Source organism: Marmota flaviventris, chromosome 7, assembly GCF_047511675.1.
Source record: "Marmota flaviventris isolate mMarFla1 chromosome 7, mMarFla1.hap1, whole genome shotgun sequence".
Classification (NCBI taxonomy): domain Eukaryota; kingdom Metazoa; phylum Chordata; class Mammalia; order Rodentia; family Sciuridae; genus Marmota; species Marmota flaviventris.
In genome coordinates, this window is record NC_092504.1 from 113,175,004 (window position 1) to 113,199,268 (window position 24,265).

A 24,265-nucleotide genomic window follows, 5' to 3' on the forward strand; every position below is an offset into this window, starting at 1 on the left:
TTATCAGAATGGGAGAAACATTGGACACTGGTTGCACAGTGGCAAACCAAAGAGCAGTTGCCCACCACACAATTCAGAGCGCTTATAACAAAATCCAAGATTCAAACACAATTTCCACATCTACAACCCTGAGGATCCAAGAATGTGGTATGGAACGCAGGGACTACAGCATGTGCTCTTGACTGTGAACATTTTCGGTTACGTTACTATATATACTATTTCAGGTAAGACCTTTTCATAATAATTATTTTGATGTCATTTTTCTTACTGGTTTCTCAGTAAAGCATCACTTTATGGCCAGGTATGAAGATATCCAAAACTATCAAAGTGACAAAGAAACACATATTCACTATCTAGTAAGAGAAATGTAGAAAGAGTAGAGATTGATTTCAGGACCCTCAGTCTCAGATTCAACCCTGGTGATACTTCCCAATTAGTGCAGTGGTCTTAGGAGTGTTATCTAAGTTCTCTAGAATGATTCTGGTCATAGAATAGACTAAAAATTGACCAAACTTCATGACTTCAATACCCTCTTTGTGCTTTAACAGTCTGTGATAACACTGACTCCAAACTTCCAATGTTGAGAGTTCTGTGGGACAGCAGAGTTATCTCAGGAGCTGGAGCCAAGTAGAAAAATACTATATGGATACCTTATAGAACATGGAGATTAGAAGCCACCAGACTAATTTCTCCCTTGTTTTTCAACCATAAGACTATTAAGCTACCAGTGCTGTTCCTCTCTTGGGATGACACTGCATGAGATGGCCAAGCTCCTTCTCAGGAAGATCCCTCCAACAATGCCCCAACCCCATCTCTGTAATTTCCTGAAGACATTATTTCTGCAGTCACACCGTCAAGACCCTTCAGTAGCCCCATTTCTCTATTAGGTCATCTCTATTAGAAACAAAACTGCTCTAATATCTCCTATCAGAGGCATAGAAATAGATGTTAAAGACAGAAAGAAAAATAAATTGATTCTCATCATTAAATCCACATGTCCCTCCAATGTCTACCCCACTTTTCTGCTCCTCCACGGACAAACTCTTCGAAACTTTCTAAATTTGCCATTCCCCCATATCAACCCTTTTTGCTCTAAGTGCTCACCTTTGGTCCATAACTTTAAATACCATCCATTTTCTGAACATTACTTCCTATATGTAATCCTTCCTGCCCAGGCCTCTCCTAGTTACTCTTTTCACTTGAAAATATTTGTTTTCGGCCATCTCATGCACTGTCATCCCAAGAAAGGATGGTAGGGTGAGAATATCATTTATCTAATCTTTGCAAATGAGTCTTTACCAGTATCTGAGCATCTTGTGTATATATTTCATATTTGTTTATTTCATCTCTCCTCCTCACAAGAATATTTATTCCAGGGAAATCTAGACCTCGTCTGTTACCACTGAATTCTCAGAAACTAGGGCAGGGCTGGGCACACTGTAAAGACTAAAGGGGAGGGAAGGAAAGAAGGAAAAGGGGGAACTGATAAAGGAAGAAGGGAGAGAGGAATGAAAGGTAGGAGAGAAGGCAGGTGGTATGGAGGAAGGAAGAGATCTTGATATGGAACCTATCCTCATGAGACGCACATTCTCTCCCACTCCAGTGAAAAGATATCAATAGATCATTGCACCTCACTGTAATATTTTAAGTTGGTTCCATGGTGGATAGGTATGTATTCTTTCTTTTAATATGAAAGATTTTTCAAAAAGGCAAATAATAAAATAGTTTATTGGTATAACTTATCTCCTCCATGCAGCCTGAAATCCTAGAAGCCTTCATTTTATTTTTATGCCAGAATGGTAGGGTGAGAATATCATTTATCTAATCTTTGCAAATGAATCTGTTCAGTTGAATTGCTTTCATTTTACCACATAAATGACATAAGTGAACAAATTTGGTGGGGGAGTTAAGAAGGAGAAAGAATAAAAAGACAAAATCAGTTTGAGGCCACAGTGCACTATGAATGAATATGAGTGTTGCAAACATAATAAGATATTCATATTTACATGTAAAAAAAAAATCTTCTTTTTCTTTTCTCACTGCTCCCCCTGGGATTGAACCCAGGACCTCACACATACTAAGTAGATGCTCCACCACTGAACTACATGCCCAGCCTCACTTGTAAATTTCTTTCTAAAATTTTTTCTCAAATGAATCTGTTAAAATTTCTTCTCATGGGCTTCAGTGTCCCATAGGTAACGATGTCCCTTCTCACTCCCTTGGGTTTCTAAAGAATCTATAGATATCTCCTGAATGGTCACACTTGTGTTTCCTACTCTTGCCTCAAACTAAACAGATCTAAATGAAACCCATTCTCAATTTTTGCAAAATCTGCAATTTTTACCCATAAAAGTTGTAGGTATTAGGCAAACTATAACACGTGAGAGAGCCACTTGGCCAACTTATGCTAACTGGAAAAAATATGCTAACTCCAAAAAATATTCTGGAAAACAGTGAATTTTCATAGAAAGATTATTAACTTTGGTGTTGTTTGTAGCATGAAAAATATTAGAAACAACCTAAATCTCTGAAAACAAGGAAATATGTAAGACACTACATTTTCTGCCATGGGAAGTATTTTGTAGCTATTACAAAATGATACTAATAGAAGACAAACCAGCATAGAGTAGAGAAATGAGAATAAAGTAGGAAGGTGGGGAATAAAAGAGAAAGCACTGGGGACTAAAGTTGAGCAAATTATCCCTCAGGCATGTATGACTGTGTCTAAATGAACCCCATTGTTACATGTAACTATAGTGCACTAATAAAAAATTTTAAAGTGATACTAAGAAAGGTTATGTAACAAAACAATTAATGCCTTCAATGAAATCAGTGATAAATATTACTATTACATCTCAATTGAAAAAGTCAAAAATCAAATAAGAAGATTAATAAGAAATAGATCCTTTCCAAAAAAAAAAAAAAAAAAGAAGGGTGGTTATAATATTAGGGAGGAGACATAGATAATTACATTTCTTTTCCAAATATCCTACAATATCTATGTATCATTTTTAAAAATTAGATTATATTCCCATTGCTTCATACCTTGTCTACTTAAGGAAAGACCTTTGAAGCAAATAAGAAATGTCACAGCAGGGTACATCTGCCTCAATTGTGTGTCTGTTTCTATTTTCCTAGATGGAAAAGCATTGATGAATTTGCTTCCTTATATAGCATTCAGTTCATTGCCACCTTGACTCTTAAAATAATGTCCAGGTCTCTGGATAGGAAATGGAGCCTAAATTGAATAAATTGGATGTTAAAAATATTGCAATTTATATTGAAATTATGATAATAGCTAAAAGCCAAAATCTTCATTGAGTCAGCTTGCTCACATTACTAGGAGAAATCTGTAAAGCCATCTACTAAATGTATTAGTGGTCTATAAATGTTGGTGAACTACATTAAAAAATAAGATTAGACCAAATGAACTAAAAGCACTTAGATCCATGCTGCATATTGCCATTATAACTCAGAGCCTGAGCACATTAGAAAGAAAAATCCTTTCAACCTTTTTCAAATGCTCAAATCTAATCACGTCTTAAGCCTATTATCATTTTAAATTAAAAGTCACAGTCACAGAAACACAATTCTGGGCTAAGAGAAAATCAGCTGCTTCTGCCTCCAGAGTTCCTTTTGGTTTATGTTCTGCATATATGGCTCATTGATTCCTCTAAACAAGTATGTTCACATTTTTGACTGGATAGTTAAATATTTCTGTTTTATTCGACCATCCGCTAAAGTAGATGTAAATTAATTTGAAGGTAACATGATGGCAGTGTAACTATCTCCTTTTTTGAAAACAAATGCTTCATCTCTGCCCTGATGTTTACATTCTGTGAAATCCCTGAGCTGAGCTGGAAATTTCAATAGGAGACCATTTCGCTTTGCAGTCCTATTTCATGAACACATCATCTCCACACTATCAGAAGAAATCTGGAAAATCATCTTTATAGTCCATTTTCCAAATGCTCTTTTTATTCCATTTTGAATGCATATTTATTGAAATGTACTATTCAAAATTAAGTAAAACATGCATTTTAAATGTTTATTTTGTCCAACAGTCATCAGACAAACCATTCAATAACACATTACTATTACCACTGATACCAGAATACATCATGCCTGACATCAAAAGCAGTAGGGGTAGGTATAGATAAAGTTGTATGTTCATTGTGAACATAATGAATATAAAAAAGGATAGACAACAGCATAAAGTTTTATGGATTATCATCACGATGGCATCTTTTTCTAAACATACTATCCATCTCATGATCAAATAGAAAAAAGATATTCAAAAATGAAAGTACTGACCATTAAATAGTATCAAAGTGTTACAAAATGTCCTGTGAATAGCCACTTTCTAAATTTTCCATGAAACGCAAAATTTAGTTGAGTGCAGTTTAGAAAACATTGCATTTAGTACCAAAAGACAAGGAAGGCTCCATTCCAGATTTTACTATTTACTGCTCTGTTATCTTCGGGCAAGTTAACAAGTATTAGTGTCTAAGGGTTCTTAGCCAAAAAAGGAGAACAAGGACCCTTTTATGCCATAGAAGTGTTGAAAAGAAAGATGAGGAAGAAGAATTTTGTTCACTCAGCTCTCCATGTGGCAAACCTCAGTTAAGTCCTTTTAAAACAATCCTATACCACAAGTATTTTTATTCTGATTTTGTAGGTGTGGATTCCAAGTTATAAAGGTTTTGGGGGGGGGGATTGAACCTAGGGGGTGTTTTATCCTGAGCAACACCCCAGCCCTTTTTTAAAATTTTTATTGTTTTTGTTCTGAGACAGGGCCTTGCTAAATTACTGATGCTGGCCTTGAAATTGCAATCCTCCTGCCTCAGCCTCCCAAGTTGCTGGGATGACAGGAATGTACCAATGTGCCCAGCTTAACATTGTATTTTATACCTGAACACAAAAATATGTGACAAAAGTGGAATTATAATTCAGATTCCTGCATCCTTGGGTCACTGAGGGAACCCCACTGTTCTGGCTTACATGATACTATACCAGTTTTTGAACAATACACAGTTTTAAACAGACACACTAAGGCCATATTTGATATAGCAAATACTATATCAAATAAGTGGGTATGTAGAAAGTAAAAAATGTGGTGAATTTGAAAATATGCTAAAGATGTAAGTTATTAACCAGAAAGTTTGCTTTATTTTTTTTCCTTCTATTACTATCTACCATAATGTAAAACTAGTTTTTTTTTTTTTTTTTTTTTTTTTTTTTTAACAATGTTTTGTAAACCACTATCTTGCTCAACAAAAACAGTTCTGGACCCAATAAAATTTTTCTCACATTGACATATCACAGGCTCTGAGAAATCTTGGAGTAACATTGAATCAGCATTGCCCAGACTAAGTATAATTTTTAAAAATTTCCTGAACACCAGGTTACTTTATAAAAGTAATGTTTTGCATAACACTTTGGAATGTTAAAGGCCTTACAGCCTGTTAAATTTCACATACTCATTGCTAAGATAGCATTAAATCATTTACATAGAATCACTGTATGCTGAATGATATTTTTGAGGGGGTTCGCACACAATAAAATGATTTGCTTCTTTTACACAATAGTTAGCAACAAAAAAAAAAAAAAAGAAAATGGAGAGCTCTAGGAAAATAAATAAACCCACATGAAGAATCTTAGAAAGTCTTTTTTAAGCTTCCTAGCAATAGTCAAGAATCAAATAAAGTCGTAAGAAAAAGAACAGTAAGGAGGAAATGCATTATATCCTTAAAATTATTCACTTGTCATAATTTCGAATTCAACAGCCGTCTACCCTCTGGAAAAGAACTGTCTGTGATAAGGTCATCTTTAATTTACTGTAAAGCATTTTGAACATGTGCCCTTTGAAACTGCACTGCATAAAGGCATAAAACCTTCATAAAAGCTCCATATCCTTGGTAAGCACACAAGCCATATCACATTTTCCAAGGGTATGAAATGAAAGCTCCATTGACAAGAAACCAAAATTAACATCCTTTATTATTCTTTATGAATAATAAAAATTATTTGAATCCACTCTGAAGAAAGCCTCTTCGTGTAGAAAGAATACATTAAAAACGACATATTTTTTTTGCCTAAATTACCAAGAATGGCTCCTGACCTTGACTAAAAATCTTACTTAAGGAACAAGCCTTTTATAGTCAGAAACTTGAAATGACATACTTAAGAATACAACTTTTCCTACAAAGATAGAAAAAAAAATTTAATTAAAGCACTGTCTGGTTTTAATTTAGCCAACAGGTAAAGACTTCCTCAGAAGCAAAGCTTTTATTTCATTAGCTGCATAAATCCCTCCTGGTGTCTCCCATTTGTAACAGTTCCTTATTTTTTACAATCTATGCAAAACACATACTGTCCAGGGTGATTTAGGTTTCAGTTTGGGCACCTAGGTATCAAAGATGTCTACATGCAAGTCACTACAATCTTTAGCAGAAGGGGAACCACATGAGATTTCAGAGATTCAGCAAAAACAAAAAAAAAAAAAATGAGAAATAGTAACATTTTATTGAGGACCCGGGTTAGTTTTTCACATAATCATGATTTTAGAGATTTGGGGAAAATATTAGAAATCATCACTTGTTCTCTTTACAGATACAGAAATGTGGAAATGTTACCTGCCCTAATCTTGTTTCTCATGGGAGACCTAGCTGAATTTCTACACCATCCTCATCCTGCTTATCTTTGAGGTCAGGATACCTAAAGGCTAGAAGTTTCTCCTCAGGTGAATTGGCCAAAGCGGGTTGAATCTAAGATGGCTGCCAGAGTGAATGCCAAACAAGCTCTAATTTCATTTTCACTCCATCTACATGTCTAGTCCTTTCCTGCATTTTTTTTAAACCCTTTATCTATAACCTTCCAAGCCCCAAAGGATTGAGAAGTTGATTTGTAAGTTTACTTTCCCTTTCTATGGTTGGCCAAGAATGAAAATCTCCTTCATCGTCTTAGGTCTTCTGAGAGGAAAAGTCCACCCAGTCTTTGGGGCAAAATATTGGTAAGAGAAATGAGATTTGAACACAGATATCCTGCATTATAATAACTAAAAACATCAATAATGCATATTTAATGGTATAATATATATAAAATTCTTTCAACTAGCTTTGACAAAATACATATTATCAAAACCGATTTTTTTTTCCAAATTTATGAGGATATTTCAATCGCATGCACACTTTTTTAAACTATGAAATATAAAGAACTAAATCTGCCAAGCTTCTGGTTTGTTGGTGGGCAAATACTTTAATATTAGCAATGGTAAATGCTAAAGAATCAGCTGTGGGTTTTGGTCAGTTTAAACCCTTCCGAAGCAGAATTAATTCGATTAGGCCACCAGGGTACTATTTAATGCACGACACTAATTACTGGACTGAAAAAGATTTTACTATTTTCAGACAGGACTAATAAGTCTCTTAGGATAGCAATTAAGAAAGTTAGTATGTGTGTTAGGTCCTTTCCCAAGTAAAATGAGATTCTTGTGAGAAAGGCATTATTTAAAGTGCCACACAAATGTCAAGTCACATTCTGGTATTGAATCACTTAACACCAGCAAGACATCAATGACACAAAGGAGAACCAGGGTTATTATGATAGAAGGTAGAATTAATAGTCGTATTGTGCAAGTTGTTGGAAATGAGGAAAACACAAAAAATATATCTCAAAATGGAAATACTTGTAAATTATTTTTAGATAGGGACAAATCATTTTTCATAATTTGCCTTTTTTTGACATTATGTGTCTAAGGAAGATAAAAATGCCTACTTTCATCATCCCACAGGTGATCTAGATGCTGTGAAGGACCAGGTCAGATTTCTGCAGTCACTTTACGTATCATCAAGTAAAATTACTCACTACTTTTCTGCTATGGCTGAATGAATGGACACATCAAATGCTGTGGCAGAAATTTCAATCGAATTTCATAGCAATGATAACTACAAAGTTTCTCAGTGATTTGTATTTTCTGAATGATTGCTTTTATTTTACAGTTCATTATCCTTCAGTGCTACAAGTATCTCTGGTGTACTTACTCTTGCAAACCACCCTGTAAGACTCAGGGTCAATTAGCTACAATAAGAATCTTATTTTTGATCTATAAATATTTCTCAATGGAATTTATATCAGCATATTACAAAAATGAATGGTCGCATTATTTAAAGTGCCACACAAAAGTCAAAGTCACATTCTGGTATATCACTTAACACCAGCAAGACATCATTTTTTCACTTATAAATAAGAAAATTAAGAGAAATGGTGAATGTAACAAATTCACCTATTGCTTGCCATCCCCACACCACAACCACAATTCAGACAATTGTTGTCTCTTGACTAGATTGTTTGTGTTATTGGTCTGCACCTGTATTGCCTGCTATCTCTTGTCACCACAGCAGCCAAAATAATCTTCCTGTATCTAAACTGAGATCAGCAGTCTCTTCTGGAGATTCCCTGTTTATCTCAGAATAAGGCAAAATATTTCTTAGTATGTCGCCAAGGCACACAAGGTCTGGACACTGCACTATTTTGCAGTGCTGGATGGTCAGACCTGGGACCCCACACATGCTAGGCAAGCTCTTTCCAACTGAGCTACACCCTCAACCCTGGATTCCACACATTTTTAAAGTACAATTTCTCAACAGTCCCTCAAAGCACCTCTGTTCAACCTTTAGCCTTGTGAAAATGTTCATATTTTCCTTGCCCTGGATATTTCACCGGTCCATTTCCCTCTCTCTGGAGCCACTGTCCCTTCTACTTGCCTGTAATTTCCATTTCTCTTTTAGGTCTTAAGCTCTATGTCGTTTCCTTCAAGAAGACTTTTCTTACCTCCAGAACCAGAATTTTGTCTTTATTATAGTTGATACTTTCTTTTCCTCTACTGTTCATTAGGTAAGTATTTATTGAATAGGTACTATGTACTAGACTTTATTTTAGGAGCTTGGGATATATCCATGAACAAACAATAAAACTGCACTTACTTTCAAGTAGTCAGAGGCAGACAATAATGTAATAAATGAATTAATGACCAATAAAATATACTTAAAGGTAAGAATGGGATTGGAGAGATGAAGCAGAGGAAGGGTGATGGCACTTCTGATGATGGAGAGACTGCAGTTTTAAATAGAGACCCTCTGTCTATTGACTCCTTGAGAAGACTTCATTGAAGCCAGGATCTAATCAATGCAAGAGGCTCAGTTATGCAGGTATGTAAGGGGAAATTGATCCAGAAGACAGAATAAGCAGTGCCAAAGCCCTGATATGGGCAAATACCCCGGGACACTTAAGGATTAGCAAGCATGCCAAAGCTGCTGGAACACTGTGAGTGAGAGGGACCATGCTGAGAAAGGAAGTCATATGAGACAAAGTGACAGAGCATTTAGGGTCTCCTAAGCCACGAGGATGACTTGTACATCAAGTGAAACAGAAACACATTGGAGGATTTGGAACAGAACCACCAGGATGACAAAGATGGAGAGAAGTGTAGGAAGAGAGAAACCAGTTTATGAGACTTGGGGGATCATCCTGGCAGAGACAGGATGATAGTTGCATTGAGAGTGGTTGTGGAGGAGGTGGTAAGAAATGAGGCAGTGCTAATAGGATTTTCTGACAGATTGGATGTGGGCTGCAAAGGAAAGAGGGAAGTCAAGGTCATTTTCAAGTTTGAAAAGTAACAACTGAAGGTTGGAATTGTCATCAACTGAGATGGGAATGACTTGGAAGAAATCATTTGCAGAGGCTAGGAGGAACTATCTGGTGGAAAATCAAAAGTTGAGTTTGAACATGTCTGTTTAAGATATCAGTAAGGCAGTTTGTATCAGTTCTACAAGGGAATTGTTGAGTTTTGTTCTGAAGACTGTGAACTCCTTGAAGAACATAATTTTGTCTTTTCTTTAACACTTAGAACAGGTTCTGTTGCAGAGTAGAAATTCAACAAATATGTGTTGAATGGATAAATGAATGAGTGAATGAATGAATATCATCCCAAGTTATTAGCAAATTAGTGAAAGACAGAGTCAGATTTAAAATCTCAGTGCAAGGCTAAGGTGTATGTAGTTCAGGGTTACAGGGCTTTCCTAGCATGCAAGAGGTTCTGGTTTTCATGCTCACCACCACAAAAAATAAAATAAAATAAAATAAAATCTCAGTGCTATTATTCCAGTTATTTTTGGTATATTATGTAAGAATAAAGAAATTTAAATGTTGCAATTTATATTTGATGTCATTAAAATATATTAAATATTTCAACTCATTTAATATTTTACTGATTTATTGAATGAAATTTATTTTCATTAGGAAACTATGGAAGTTGCATTAACTTTTGAGGAAGACTAAAACTTTAAAACAATAATTTGTTTATTATTCCCACTTGATTTAATTTCCTAAGCCCAACCATGGAAAGAATTTGATATAATAAACAATATTTTTATAAGTTTTTGTGCCTATAGCACTAGTTTTTTATTGTAGAGTAATAAAATGTGATTTAAATCACCAGAAAATGTACCTGATATAGTCAATGACCCAAAAAACAACATCAAACAAAGTAACCTCATTGGAAATAATCTCATTATAGATATTTCTGCTTGCTCTCATTAAGTGAATCATATATTGAGAATACACTGTTTATATTTAGAGAATGCAATATAGCTCCTTCTAGTTTTGGCTCCTTTCTTCTGCCTATGGAAATAGAGAAAATCTCAAAAGTAGTTTTCCCACATCCATGCTTTTGATTTCCATGGTTTCAGTTATCCTAGGTCAACCATGGTCTGAAAATATGAAATGGTAAGTTCCAGAAATAAATAATTCATAACTTATAAATCACATACTATTCTGAGTAGAATGCTGTAACCTCACATTCTCATTTGTTCTCATCCACGATGTGAATCATGCCTTTGTCCAGCGTATCCACGCTTTATACACTACCCTGTTAGTCACTTGTACTCTTTGTGGTATGGCAGTGCTTGTGTTCAGTTAACCCTTATTTTACTTAGTAATGTCCTCAAAGTGCTAGAGTGGTGATGCTGGCAATTTGGATATGCTGAAGAGGAGCTGTCAAGTGCTTTCTTTAAGTGAAAAGGTGAATGTTCTCATTAAGAAAGAAAAAAAATTGTACACTGAGGTCACAAGGTCTGTGTTATTCACCTTACTGTTCACCCCATCAAGTAAGCATTGTATCATCTCAAATTATCACAAGAAAAAAAAAATAAAGGAGTACAGTGTAATAAGACATTTTGAGAGACGATAAATAACATTTTATTATAGTATATTGTTATAATAGTTCTATTTTATAATAGTAGTTAATCCGTCTTGCTATGCCTAATGTATAAATTAAACTTTATCATAGTTATGTATGTATATGAAAAATCAAAATATATCTAGAGCTTGAGGCCATCCGTGGTCTTAACTATTCACTTGGAGTCTTGGAACTTACCCATCATGGATAAGGAGGAACTATTAGAGCTTTTAACTGCTACCTGTTACATCTGTTGGCACTTGAATAGCCTTACCTCTGACAACTCCCCAAACATGTCCCTTTCACCAGTTCCAAATATTTAAGTTCTTGCAATTGCAAAAATTGTCTAGTTCCTTGAATCTGTCATGCTGTTTCACCATTTCCAGTCTCTGTACCTGCTGCTCTTTTAAAAACCCTCCCATACTTATTTTCCTGATCAACCATGCTGCTCTGGTGTCCCTCCTATGGAAGTTCTTCCCTAATCTCCCTCTCACAGACTGTCCTAATCATCTGCAAAGAACTGGCACATTTTACATGCATCATTCTCTATTACAGTTGCATGTTTGTCTCCTCCATAAGACTGTAGATTCTCAAGGGCAAGATTCATACATTTTTCATTTCTATTTTTATATTCCATTCCTGGCTCTCTAGTACATGAGCAATCTGTGTCTGTTAGGATGAACTCCCACCTACAGATGCATTTTCTCCACAGATTTTCAGTCATTTTTCTAAAGTTTCAAAGACCTTATAAAATATACCTTTGAGGTAGAAGTAGAGGGATTACAACATGTTAAAACTGAAATATAACTTTGCAATTGGCTGGTGTTCCTTCATTTAGGACAGGAGTGGGAAAAGATATTTAGGTATTAGTATCTATGCTTCTAATGTTATGCTTCATTTTTTATTTTTAAAGTTAGGCCTAATCTTCACAGCAACCTAGGAATTAACAGTTATGACTGCATGGAACAGATGAGAAAACTGGACCCAAGGTCAAATAGTGATTCAGAGCCTGTTTTTCAACTTGTATACCTATGTTCTTTGCAACATTGCACAATGAAAGGCCATCATGATCTCTGAAAATTGTTAGAAGTCACCAAAAGGAGGCATTATGGAAGAAAAATGCTACACAGGAAGTGAGAAAAGGAGGTCTTCATGTATGCTCCCTGCAGAGGGATATCTGGCATTGGCTTTTGGCAAATATGGTAACAGAATGTATTGCCAAAGAGCTCTTGCGCCCTGAATATACCACACATTTTGATGCAATATACATGAACCTGAGTAATGATATGACTTCTAGGAGAAAAAGTAAAATCTCATGTTCTTTCAAACTTTTCACAGCAACAACAAGGGGACAATACAATGACCAATGGAGTGTTCACGTCACATGTGCTCTTCTTCAGAGAACTTAAATTGTATCCTGTCTTGATGGACAGAAGCCTGAAGTTCCATTGTAAAGGGATGGGCAGTTACACTTCTGTTGGACACAGAGGTAGACACACCTCACATTAACTGAGGGTCCAGGTGTCCATTCGCATTCTCAACAGCTTTGTTACATGCAGATCCCTAGAAAACCACATGTAAACAGCCTAAATGCTAAATCTCGGTCAAGGCCACCAAACAGGAAGATATCTACTTCAAAAAATTAACTGAGAGTTATTTTTTAACATCCTATGGGATGTTTCTCTGAAATTGACTTAAAATTAAAAAGATTAAATTATACACCCCAAAATAGAGAACATCAAAGTTTCTAATCTTTATCTGGGACCAGTTTCACAGCCAGAAAATTTATAGTCAAATACCCTCTCCATGATGTATAATCAGTTTGACTGGGGACAGCAACTAAAATAGCACTTCCAGAACTGGTTCATATAAAACTCACTTTACAAAACACAAACAAAATCATTACACATTTGAAAAGACTTTGCACCCTTTGCCTGTCATGGTCACAAATCTCTAGAAAGTCAACAGCATGCTTCCTTCAGTCCATTCACTTCTCAATCCACTCTTGGCCAAGACTTAACTCTGCTCTCAATAAGGTCAACAAAAAAAGGAAAACAAAAACAAAATCAAAAAACCTTACTTCCAACAGCAGAAACATAGAACATTTGAAGGTAAACACATGCATATGTGTCGATACACATAAAATTGATCAAATAAATAAGTGAAGGCCTCAGTGTGTCCAAACCCATGGAGAGCAAAGCAGAATCTGTATAGGTCATATATCACAGCAGCAAATGACATCTAGTACTCCTGAAGTACTTGTTTGATTGCATAAAGCATTATATTTATTTTTTCATTATTAAAGTAATTGAGGTTTTTGTCTGCTTTCTAAAGGGTGCCAAAGTCTAGGCTATTCATCAGCAGTTATTTTGTACACACATACACACACAAAAAAAAAAAAAAAAAAAACCACATAAATACTCTTTTTGTATGTGGCCATATGCTTATTGACCAAAGGATTCCCAGGGAGTTTTGTATAAATAAGGGAAAATTGACACCTATTATTCTTTAATTTACTTGCAAACAAAATTTTCTAAGTCACAGCCAATTGCCTTTTATTCTTCAGGTCTTATGTTAAAAATTCCCTCCTCCTCAGCTAAGGCCTTCCCAGAGCATCTAATTCAAGGAAAGACACCTGCTGTGTCTTTCAGTTTGCTGTCCCCTTTCTCCCTGGCATTATTCTCTCAGGGCTATTGCCCTTCCTCCATTAAACTGTGAGTAAAAACAGGACTCTTTATTTTATTTCTTTTTTTGTTTGTTTGTTTAAGTCACCCAAGTGCCGGTACAGAATCCACTCAATATAAAAAAGCCAAATGGATAAATAAATGAATGCAGGTAATTGCAAACAGGAAGAAAACGAAATTGTTTCTAACTTAAACATAATGTAAAAACTGTATTTAGCAGTCTATAATAAACTATGTTTACCAAAATTTGATCTGGGCTCTCTATTCCTTCCTGTATTTTCCACACTCCATCATTACCCTTATATGAAAAAAATAAAATAAAAACAGAAATGAAAAGCAAACCTTAATTGTGGTTGTATGTGCTCCAGGATATTCTTTTTCTTCCAGTGTTGACCATCTTTCTATAAATTTAGACACCAAGGAATCATCATAATCCACGATCTGAAATCCAGAGACATTTGCGCCTCCAAACTGAATTTTTAGTAGGTCTCCATCAGTAAATCCCTAGACATAAAATATTTGTATGTCATTCAAGTAGAACTTAACATTCCCCAAATAATTCTACACATTGTGGCTTTACATATTTTAAAGAACATATGAGAGATAAAAAGTCTCCAAAAATATTTTTACGCATTTATCAGTCAAAGTTCCTCACCAGCGCCTAACATCATGTAGGTATCACAGTGGGTCCTTATAATCAATCCATGCTTAATGATTGGCTGTCTCATAAAGTACTGAAGAGTCCTTGTATAAAAGTTCTCCATTTTATTGAGAGACCATCAATTAATAAGGAATGAGCTTTATTTATTGAATCTAAACAGAACACTGCCATGTGGTTACAGACACTAACATTAATCTAGTTCAAGACTGCAACCTTGTGGTAAAGTCATTCCTATTTAAATTGATCATTCCCTGGCCTGGGATAAACATCTTTAAAATGAGAATGGAAGGTACATGCCCAGTCAGTGTTCTCAATTGCTTAATTGAAAATACACAATTTCAAATTAAGCCTGAAACTAATTTTATAGAACATATTAAATTTTATAAGATCAATGTCTATTACATTATTAGAATGAATTCATTCACTACTAAAACTATCATGTGGTATTTTCATTGATTTCAAATATTGTGCTGTCGTGAATTTTGATTCAAATTGATTATCAAAAATAAAAATCACAATTTCAATATGTCACAATTATAAATATATCACATTTTATAATTATAAAATATTCATATTTTAAAATATTTTCTTATTTAAAATGATTCATTATTGTGCATAATGATTAAGAGTGCCATGAATTAAGTGTGGGTCCTCATACTGAAAAAAATATAATCTTTTCATTGTTGTTGATATGAAAATATATACATATATAGAGAGTTACACTAAAACATACATAACAAAAATCAGAGATTCTCTGTTCAACCCCACCCATGGTCCAGTTAAGCTGCTTCAAAGCCTTCAATTTCAATGATTTCATTTTCACTAATTTACCTGTTTTTTTTTTTTAATTACACACTTTCACTGTTCTTTCTTAATTTCTTAATTTTAGATATTTTTGTTGAGTTTTTATTTATGCTAAATGAGTATATAACCCAGTTATGTAACCAAACCATTTCTCTCTTCACCCATTTTGATCAATGTTTTCTGTTTACATATTTTTAACTCTGTTATTAGTAGCAAAGTCAAATAAGGTACTAGGATTGCATTTTTTCTCCTTGAGCATTATTTCACCTGAATGTTAATCACCGTCTCTTCACTACTAGAGATCTCTATATGCCTAACCTTATGTTTTTTCAGTTGCTTCATGAAAACATTTCATATACATATAAGAAAGGCTTCTTTACAAAAGAAATATTCAAACATCAGGAAATCTATTTCAGTGTAATCCTAAATATTTAATTTCTAGGACTCCTCCTTACTGCTGCAAGCTGAATTGGTTCCTCTTTCCTTCTACTTTACAGCTATTACTACCCTAATGTGTTCCTTCACTTCTTTTTTTGAGTAAATCTCATTTCCTGGGTCATATTTCCTTTTTCCTTTATTCTTTCTTTCTACTAGATTCCTTCATAGTTTCCTAAAACACATTGGAAGTAAAGTTTTTGAGACATTTTATATCTGAAATGATTTTACCCTGACACTTGATTAGCACTTTGGCTCAAAATAGGATTTTGAGTTGAACACTCTATGACTTAAATGTATCATTCCGTTGACTTTCATTTTCCATTGTTGCTCTCAAAAAAGTCATTTCTAATTCTTTTTTGCATGTGACCTGCTTCTCGCTCCTATCTACTTCCCTGTTACTGCCCCAAACTTCTAAAATCTCTTAATCTCTGAAATTCCATGATGATATTCTCATTTTCATCCTTTCTTCTATTATTGTATTATTTATTCAGTGGTGAGATTTGTGTCATTTCTACATTTTTCAAACAATTCTTTAATAATTCCCTTCCCCTATTTTTACTCTTCTCTATTTCTACAAAGTCAATTATTAAAATATTGTAACCCTTAAATTAAATGTCTAAGTTTCTTTCAGGTTTTCTTTTTTCCCATTTTATATCTTATTGTCCTTTCGTCATATAATCTAGAAGTTTTTCTCAATTTTATTTTACAATTAATGTAATTTAATTTTCTATTGTAAGAAATAAAACAAATTAGCTTTCCAATGATTTTATTCTTCATTTTATTTTTTATGGGTTAAAAGTATTTTCCTTTATTTTGCAGTAGATATTAACTTTGATTTTAAACATTTTTCCTATGTCACCTGTGTTTGTATTGCATCCTTCATGGCAAAAAAAATTTTTTTTTCTCAAATGACTAGTCATGCTTGATTATTTCAGATTAAGACCCTGGAACATTTCTTGGAATTTCTATATATGTGAGTGAGGCTCATTAGCAAGTATGCTTTGCTATAAGATAGATTATTGGGTGGGGTGGACAGAAGTGTATCCTGCCTATATCTGCTCCATTTGGTTTCTTCAGATCATCCACTCTCCACATAAGTGTATATATGTGACCAAATTCTAGAGACAGATGGCAGATGAGGGACGTGAGGTTCAGAATTCCACTTGTAGACTTTCATTTAGTTGTCTTGTGTTTTTAGCACATGCCTCTTGAGTCTCACAAATTCCTCCAATTCATATTTTCTACAAAGTATATTAACAAGAGAGAAGTGGGGGTTTAGGGACCAAGGCTTGTGGATACTTGTTTATTTGGATTGGGTGGAATGAGTACTTGGGGTGTCCAATCATTCCTGCAAGGGACTTTGAATCAAATACTTTGTCCCAGGTGTTCCTAATAATTCCTGGTTTCCTGGAATCCACCTCAGAGGTGGAACTGATATGCCCTTCCTCTGTGGGCCTTTACTGCTTTGGCCAGTGGTTCACGAAATACATAACTTTTCCCAGATAAATTGGCCTTGGAATGGAAACCACTCCCTCCTTGGTCAAGGCGAAAACTAACTGGAATCTGGTAGAAAGGCCCCTGTCTCTGCCTTGTCTCCTGTTGGAAGAAGGTGATACAATTTATGCAACAGAAAGTCCTAGGGGATCTGGGCTCAGACAAAGCCTAAACCTAACCTTAACCACATTCGTATTTAGCTCTCTTTCCTTCTCTGCCTTGCCTCCTTCACTCACTTACACATTGCTCCTGAAAGCGCTTCCTCAATAATGTGCATATGAATACCCTTGTTGGGCTTTATAAGCCAGTAAATGCTGCCTCTTTTTAGCTATCCCACTCTGCAGGCACTTTTTTTTTAGTTTTATCTTCCTTCTGTTAGCTATCCCACATATTCATCCTTCATCTGCTCAATGTCCTAAAAAATTTTGTTGACTTCTGGCATAATTGGTATTTTCTTTCCTATTTTCTCCTTCCTTTCCATTAGGTTTTTAAACATTTTTATCCTTTTACTGTTGTTTTACTGTAATTTTACTACGAACAATAAATTCAGTTGCAAATATGGGTAAGATTTTAAGCTGGCTTTAGTGAGGATCTGCATTTCCCTAAGTTTTCTTCTTTCCTGTCCAAAACTTTTCAATTTATGAGGAGCAGAAGGAAAAGGAGATAATGAATGAGAGCAGAGAAGCCAAGGCACAATCTGAATTGTAGAGACATTATTTTTAAAATAATTAAGTTAAATCCATGACAGCAGAAGGGATGAGGAAAGGAAAACAGGATGCCCTTATGTGCACTTTATGTACTAGCTAGCCTTTCAATTGCTCTTTCAGGAATTTATTCTCAGACTCTGTTTCAGAAGCCTAATCAAGGATTCAGCAATTGCTGAAGAAATTCATCAATAATGATATCTGAAGTTTTTGAAGATTTTTTTTGTTTTGTTTTGCTTTGTCTTTATCTTTTATAACCAATTCCTCTAACACTCTCCAGACATTCTCCAGACACTGGCTGGGGGAAAAAGGACATTCTCAATCAAGAATTTGGATAAAAGCCATTCACCTTTGGATGGCATTCTTTAATTTTAAATGTCAGTGGAATTTCTGAGGATGCCCTGAATTCTCAGAAATGACAGCATGATACAGACTTTTGAAATTACGATTCACTAGAAGTTCCAGGTGGTGAGGAAATCAAGTGTTCAAAAAAGGAAAAGCAAAACTTGAATTCAGATCAAGTATTAGGTAGATTTCTCCATAGAAGCATGATAGCAGCTTTGTTTTTTTTTGTTGTTGTTGTTTTTGTTTTTTTTTTTTAACTTTGGTCATTCAACATTCAAATACTTATTTCCTTTTCCATAGCATCAGATACCAACTTTCAAATTGATGAGCCGCCTTCTGTCATTATTTCTGAATGTTCCAGTATAATCTTCTCCATCTGGACATTTTTAAAGATCACAGCTTTCGATGTGGCTCTGCGTTGTTCATCAAATGGCAGGATTCACACAGGGGACTGGCTGTCCAGGCTGTTCTCTGCCTGAATGTGGCTCTGAAGAGCCTTATTACAGAATTTCATTTATTTTAACTCTTACTTTTTTATAGGAAGTACTTTAGGATCTCCTTAGTACACTATAAGGAAAAAGCCTAGATAATTTTTTGTGTGTGTATGTGGGGGTGGGGTGGGTAACTAGGGATTGATCCCAGGGGTGTTTTACCACTGAGTCACATTCCCAGCCCATTTTACCTTTTGTTTTGAGACAGGGTCTCACTAAGTTGCATAAAGCCTTGTTAAATTGCTGAGGTTGCCCTCTAACTTGCAGTCCTCCTACTTCAGCCTCCCAAATTGCTGGAATTACAGACCTGTGCCACCCCATCTGGCACAGAGAATTTTTATGCAGGACCGTCATCTCATCGCTAAGCAAATCTCATCTTGAACAAACCAACTTCTCCCAATAGCATGTTGATTAGAAATTTATTATTCCTAAGTCATTGATACAACCTTCAGTGAAAACAGTATTTATGGTAAGCTGATAAATTTTGTTTTTTTTTCCCTCTTCTTGTCACAAGTCAAAATGATGTCTTGTGATATACAATCCAGAACTTCAGAAACTATAAAATAAATCTACATTTGTATTAAAAAAAAAAAAAAAACTCTACCAGACTCCTACCATGCTATTTAGACAAGCTTTCATTCTCTTTCCTTCTTTTTCTTTGATTCCTGAGGACATTATACATGAGCATGCAGGGAGTAGTTCTTAATTACAAAGGATCATATACAATTAAAGATCATAAAATTTTACAATAATAAAGGCCAAAGCTTATTTCACTACTGATCTAAAACCTTTGTGAAAAAAAAAGATTTTATAATTCCAAATTAATTGATTATACTTGAGAAGGAAATACAATTAATCATGCAGTCATTTCAGTGTAAATTTTAATTTGACAGTGAAAAATAAGGAACACCTGGACAATTAATTTATATATTTATAAAAATTTTCCCCTGAATTGAAATTAGCTTCCCATATAGATATATTTTATTAAGTCAAATATTGTTCTGTAGATTTTTTTTTTTTGGGGGGGGGGTACTCGGAACTGAACCCAGGCACTTAATCACTGAGCCATCCCCAGTCCTTTTTATTTTTTAATTTTGAGACAGGGTCTTAGTAACTTGCTTAGACCTTCACTAAACTACTGAGGCTGGTTTTGAAGTTGCAATCCTCCTGTTTTAGCCTCTTGAGTTGCTGGGATTATAAGTCTGTATCACCACACCAGGCAGTTATATATAGCTATTTTTGTTGGTGTCGTTGTGGTTGCTCTGTGGGTTGTAGGGAGGTTTGAACTCAAGGGAACTTACCCCAAGCCACATCCCCAGCCCTGTTTTGTATTTTATTTAGAGACAGGGTCTCACTGAGTTGCTTAGCATCCCACTCTTTCTGAAGCTGGCTTTGAAGTCCTGATTCTCCTGCCTCAGCCTCCTGAGCCTCTGGGATTACAGGTGTGTACCACTGTGCCTGGCATATTTCTATAGCTTGTTACGTAGTTTGTAATAATGGGAGATTGACTGGGAATGGAAATTGGGAAGTAAATCTAAAATATAACAAATAGGAAATATATTGTCATTTATAATCTATCAAATATAAACAAACTATATCTTTAAAATACTACTAATAAATGATGATTGCTCTAAGTTTTTATTAATAAGCATATCTAATAATAATAAGTACCAGTTAAGTCACCTACCAGATTTGCAATGATGTAGTGGTACCCTTTAACATGTTTCCCAATGGTAATAACCTAATAAAGGTAAAGAGACAATTATTTAATAAAAGCAAATGATATAAATGTAAGCTACTGACATTATGATCTAATTTAGGAAAAAAATGAAATTTTATCTGCTATGGTTTTTAAAATAATATTTATAATAAATCATCAAGTAATATATGATAAAATATAATCATCAAATCTAGACACTATTCCTCTTAGAAAGCAGTAATAATAAATTTTAGTGCTTAATAACTGTTATCTTTCACAAAGTCAATCACTGAACCATAATAACTATCCCTTTTTTGTCAATAAAAAAATAAGCACACAAAGTCCTTAAGAAGTTTAAAGATACATAAAATCAAAATATATTTAATTCATGAGTCATAATTTCATTCCTACAAAAGTTACATCCTTGTTATTTTAGTAAAAGATTAAACACTTGAAACCGACACCTGAGATTTTATATTCACAGATCTACATTCAAATATAAATACAAATAAAGTTTCTAGAATGACATAAATTTAAGAATATTAGTGAACAAATAAAAAAAATTCTTCATGAGTATATAAAATAATACTGCTATCCTAAGGATCTTGAAATGTTGACAGCTTAGTTCAAATGGACATTATTTCTAGGTTTAGACAGCCAAGTATCAGAAAAACTAATTTTTTTTTCTCTACAGTTGTCAAGCATATCATGGAAGAAGTCGTCACCCTGGTAATAACACTCTCAATAGTTTTGGACATTATTGAATCAGTTTTAGTTTTCATTGACCTATGTCAGTTATAAAGAGAGTAGGTACCTTTGAAATGTCTGTGCCATTGTACTGGTACATAGTCACAGTTAATCCTCAACCTGCAATGGACTTATGTCCTGATAAATCCACTGTAACATGAAGATATCTGAAGTCAAGCATGCATAGAATACACTTAACAAACATTAGAGTATGGGGTGTTGTCACTTGGGATGACATGGTAGACTGAGAGGTCTGCCTCATTGCCACCCCAGCATCACAGAGAATATCACATGCATGCTGCTAGCCCAGGAAAAGTCTAATATTCAAAATTCAAAGTAGAACTTTACTGAATGCATATGGCTTTCTCATACCACTATACAGCTAAAAAATCATAAAGTAAGCTACCCTAAATCCAAGGTCATCCGCATTCAAATGAAATTTCTATTTGTAAGAAAATGATCACACCAATGGAATGTATGAAATGCCAAGGCTGTAGACAGGAATTCAAACCATTAGCTCACTTTCCTGATTAAACTGATTTGGTGGTTTCCCGTTGTTTTAGCATAATAAGCATAATTTTTTTAATGTGCTTTAAATGCCAAAGATCTTGTGACCTTCTTCAAACCTACTTTCTCCATTCTACATTCTTACATGGCTATCTTTTAGTTTTTTTGCACACAAAAGTCTTTTTCCCATCACTTCAGGCTATGCACAGTGGATCTCAGCCTAATCATCCCATCTGCTGGGAGAGGAATTCCCTGACTTTCCATCAACCCAGACCAAGCCAGGTGCTCCAAAGCAGCACACTTACACACCAACAACAAAACTCCTGGGAAGGATTCTACCATATGCCACTTGGATAGGAAGTGTTAGCTGTTCAAAAGAAAGTTAGAGATTTTATTGTTTTCTAACCCGTTTTTAGGCAACATAACTCAGTTGCCTTTCACAAGAAACTGAACCCTCCATGTTGAAGAGAGAATTTTGAAGAAAAGATGTCCTGAATGAAAAATATGTGAACTGACATCAGTTTAATTAAGATGATTGTGTCCTTCACATATCTTAAGGACATCTGTTGGCTTTGTTTACTGTACATTCTACTTTCTAAAGCATCTATGTCTTCCTTCTGAGAATTGAGATAAACAGTAAAACAGTGATCCCAGCCTCCTTACTTGAGTTTAGTGTACATTGTGAGAAGAAAAGGGGACATGAAAATTCACTAGTTCATGTCTATATAAAAATTAGTGCTGACCATACTGATTTTTGTAACTTTCCTTTATAATAACGCGTAATGTTATACCAACAATAGAAATTTGTGTTAATTTCTAAATTTTTTGATGACTAGATCCTTTGCTACCTAATCACAGCTATAAATGCCTTCAAAGTCTCAATAAATGATAGTAATATACATTATTGAATACAGTTTAATTCTACTGCTAACTTCAAACTATCGTGAAGATAAAGGGCTTCATCTCATTTCTGTTCTTTTTTACCTGCTAGTTGAATGAATAAATAGCATTTCCCTTTCTTAAAATGTACTTTATCCTTACTTTTTGCCTAGTCAACTCTACTCCTTGATGAATATCCAAATCTAAATTTTTTTCTCAGAACGTTCTGTTCTTTTCATTTGTAGTATATTCCATTGCTATAATTCTATGTTAATTTCTGATTCAGTATTAATTTATCTCAGTGGAGCTGGCCTATTTTGTTTTCCACTGCTATTTTGGACACACCGCAGTGCTTGTCTGACAAACATTAGCCAACAGAGATATCTATTTGATAAATAAATGGATGAATCCAATCCGGCCAAATGCTACCTTCTAAGTGAACACTTCACAGATTATTCTTTCCCTGGAAAGATAGGTACTTCATCCTCCATGTTCCTTGACTTCTGCTCACTGCTTTAATTTAGATTTTAAATTTCCCCAAAGGCCTGTGTCTTAAAGTCTGGGTCCTCCACTTAGCATTATTATAAGCAGAAGCCTTCAAGAGATGGGCATGGTGAAAGGTCTTTAAGTCATTGAGAGCATGCCCTCCATAGGGATTGTGAAAGTCTGGTCTCCTCCTATCTCCCTATCTCTCTCTCTCTCTTTCTCTCTCTCTCTCTCTTTGTTGTTGTTGTTTTGGTTTCATAGTCACCATGGGGTGAGCATACCACCGACATACCACCATGATGAACTATACCTCACCACCGACCTGAAAGCAGTGGGTTAACCAACCACAGATTGAAAACTGTTAGGCAAAATAAACCTTTCTCTCTGATTAATCTCAGGGTTTTGTTGTTGTTGTTGTTGTTGTTTGTTTGTTTTGTTTTGTTTTGTTTTTTTGTATCAGTGATTTAATCCAGCAGCATTTTATTCACTGAACTACATCCCCAGACCTTTTTATTTAGAGTCAGGGTCTCAATAAGTTGCTTAGTGCCTTGCTAACTTGCTAAAGCTAGTCTCAAACTTTTAATCCTCCTGTCTCAACCTCCCAAGCCTCTGGGCCTACAGGCATAAGATACAGTGCCCAGAGATGTATTTAATCTAGCAATGGAAAGCGAACACAACCACTTTCATTATAACTTGTAATATTATAGTGTTGTAGGGGTACATTTTTTCTTCCCCTCTAAATAATATTCATAGGGGACAGATGCCATTCTAGCTTGTCTTTCTTAGGATCCTTCACTCTGGACAGACAATGTCCTCAATAAATGTTTCTTGAATGATACCACTAAGTATATGCACTTACTTAATACATTAAACATTAATACATATACATGCAAAACACTCTGCATTTTGAATTGATGTCAATACCAGTAATCGTATATTTACTTCAAAACATAGTTTTTCATATGGTCCCACTTTCTTTTGCAGCTTCACTCTTCTGATTCTGAATATTTCTATATATGCTTTCACCAACATTTATTATGATGAGTCAGGAATAATTAAACTTGTTTAACCAGGCTAATGAATATTTTTA

General features: G+C 34.8%; 1 protein-coding gene across 3 annotated transcripts in view; it reads right to left on the minus strand.

The window, feature by feature from the left end:
- Positions 1-24,265, minus strand: part of Gria2 (glutamate ionotropic receptor AMPA type subunit 2) — a 140,811-nt gene that overhangs the window by 29,207 nt on the left and 87,339 nt on the right. For all 3 annotated transcript variants that reach the window (XM_027926604.2, XM_027926605.2, XM_027926602.2), the window contains exons 5-6: positions 20,545-20,598; positions 14,263-14,424 (exon numbers count right to left, since the gene is read on the minus strand). In XM_027926604.2, the coding sequence (XP_027782405.1) occupies positions 14,263-14,424; positions 20,545-20,598 (216 nt within the window). The remainder of the gene's footprint in view (positions 1-14,262; positions 14,425-20,544; positions 20,599-24,265) is intronic.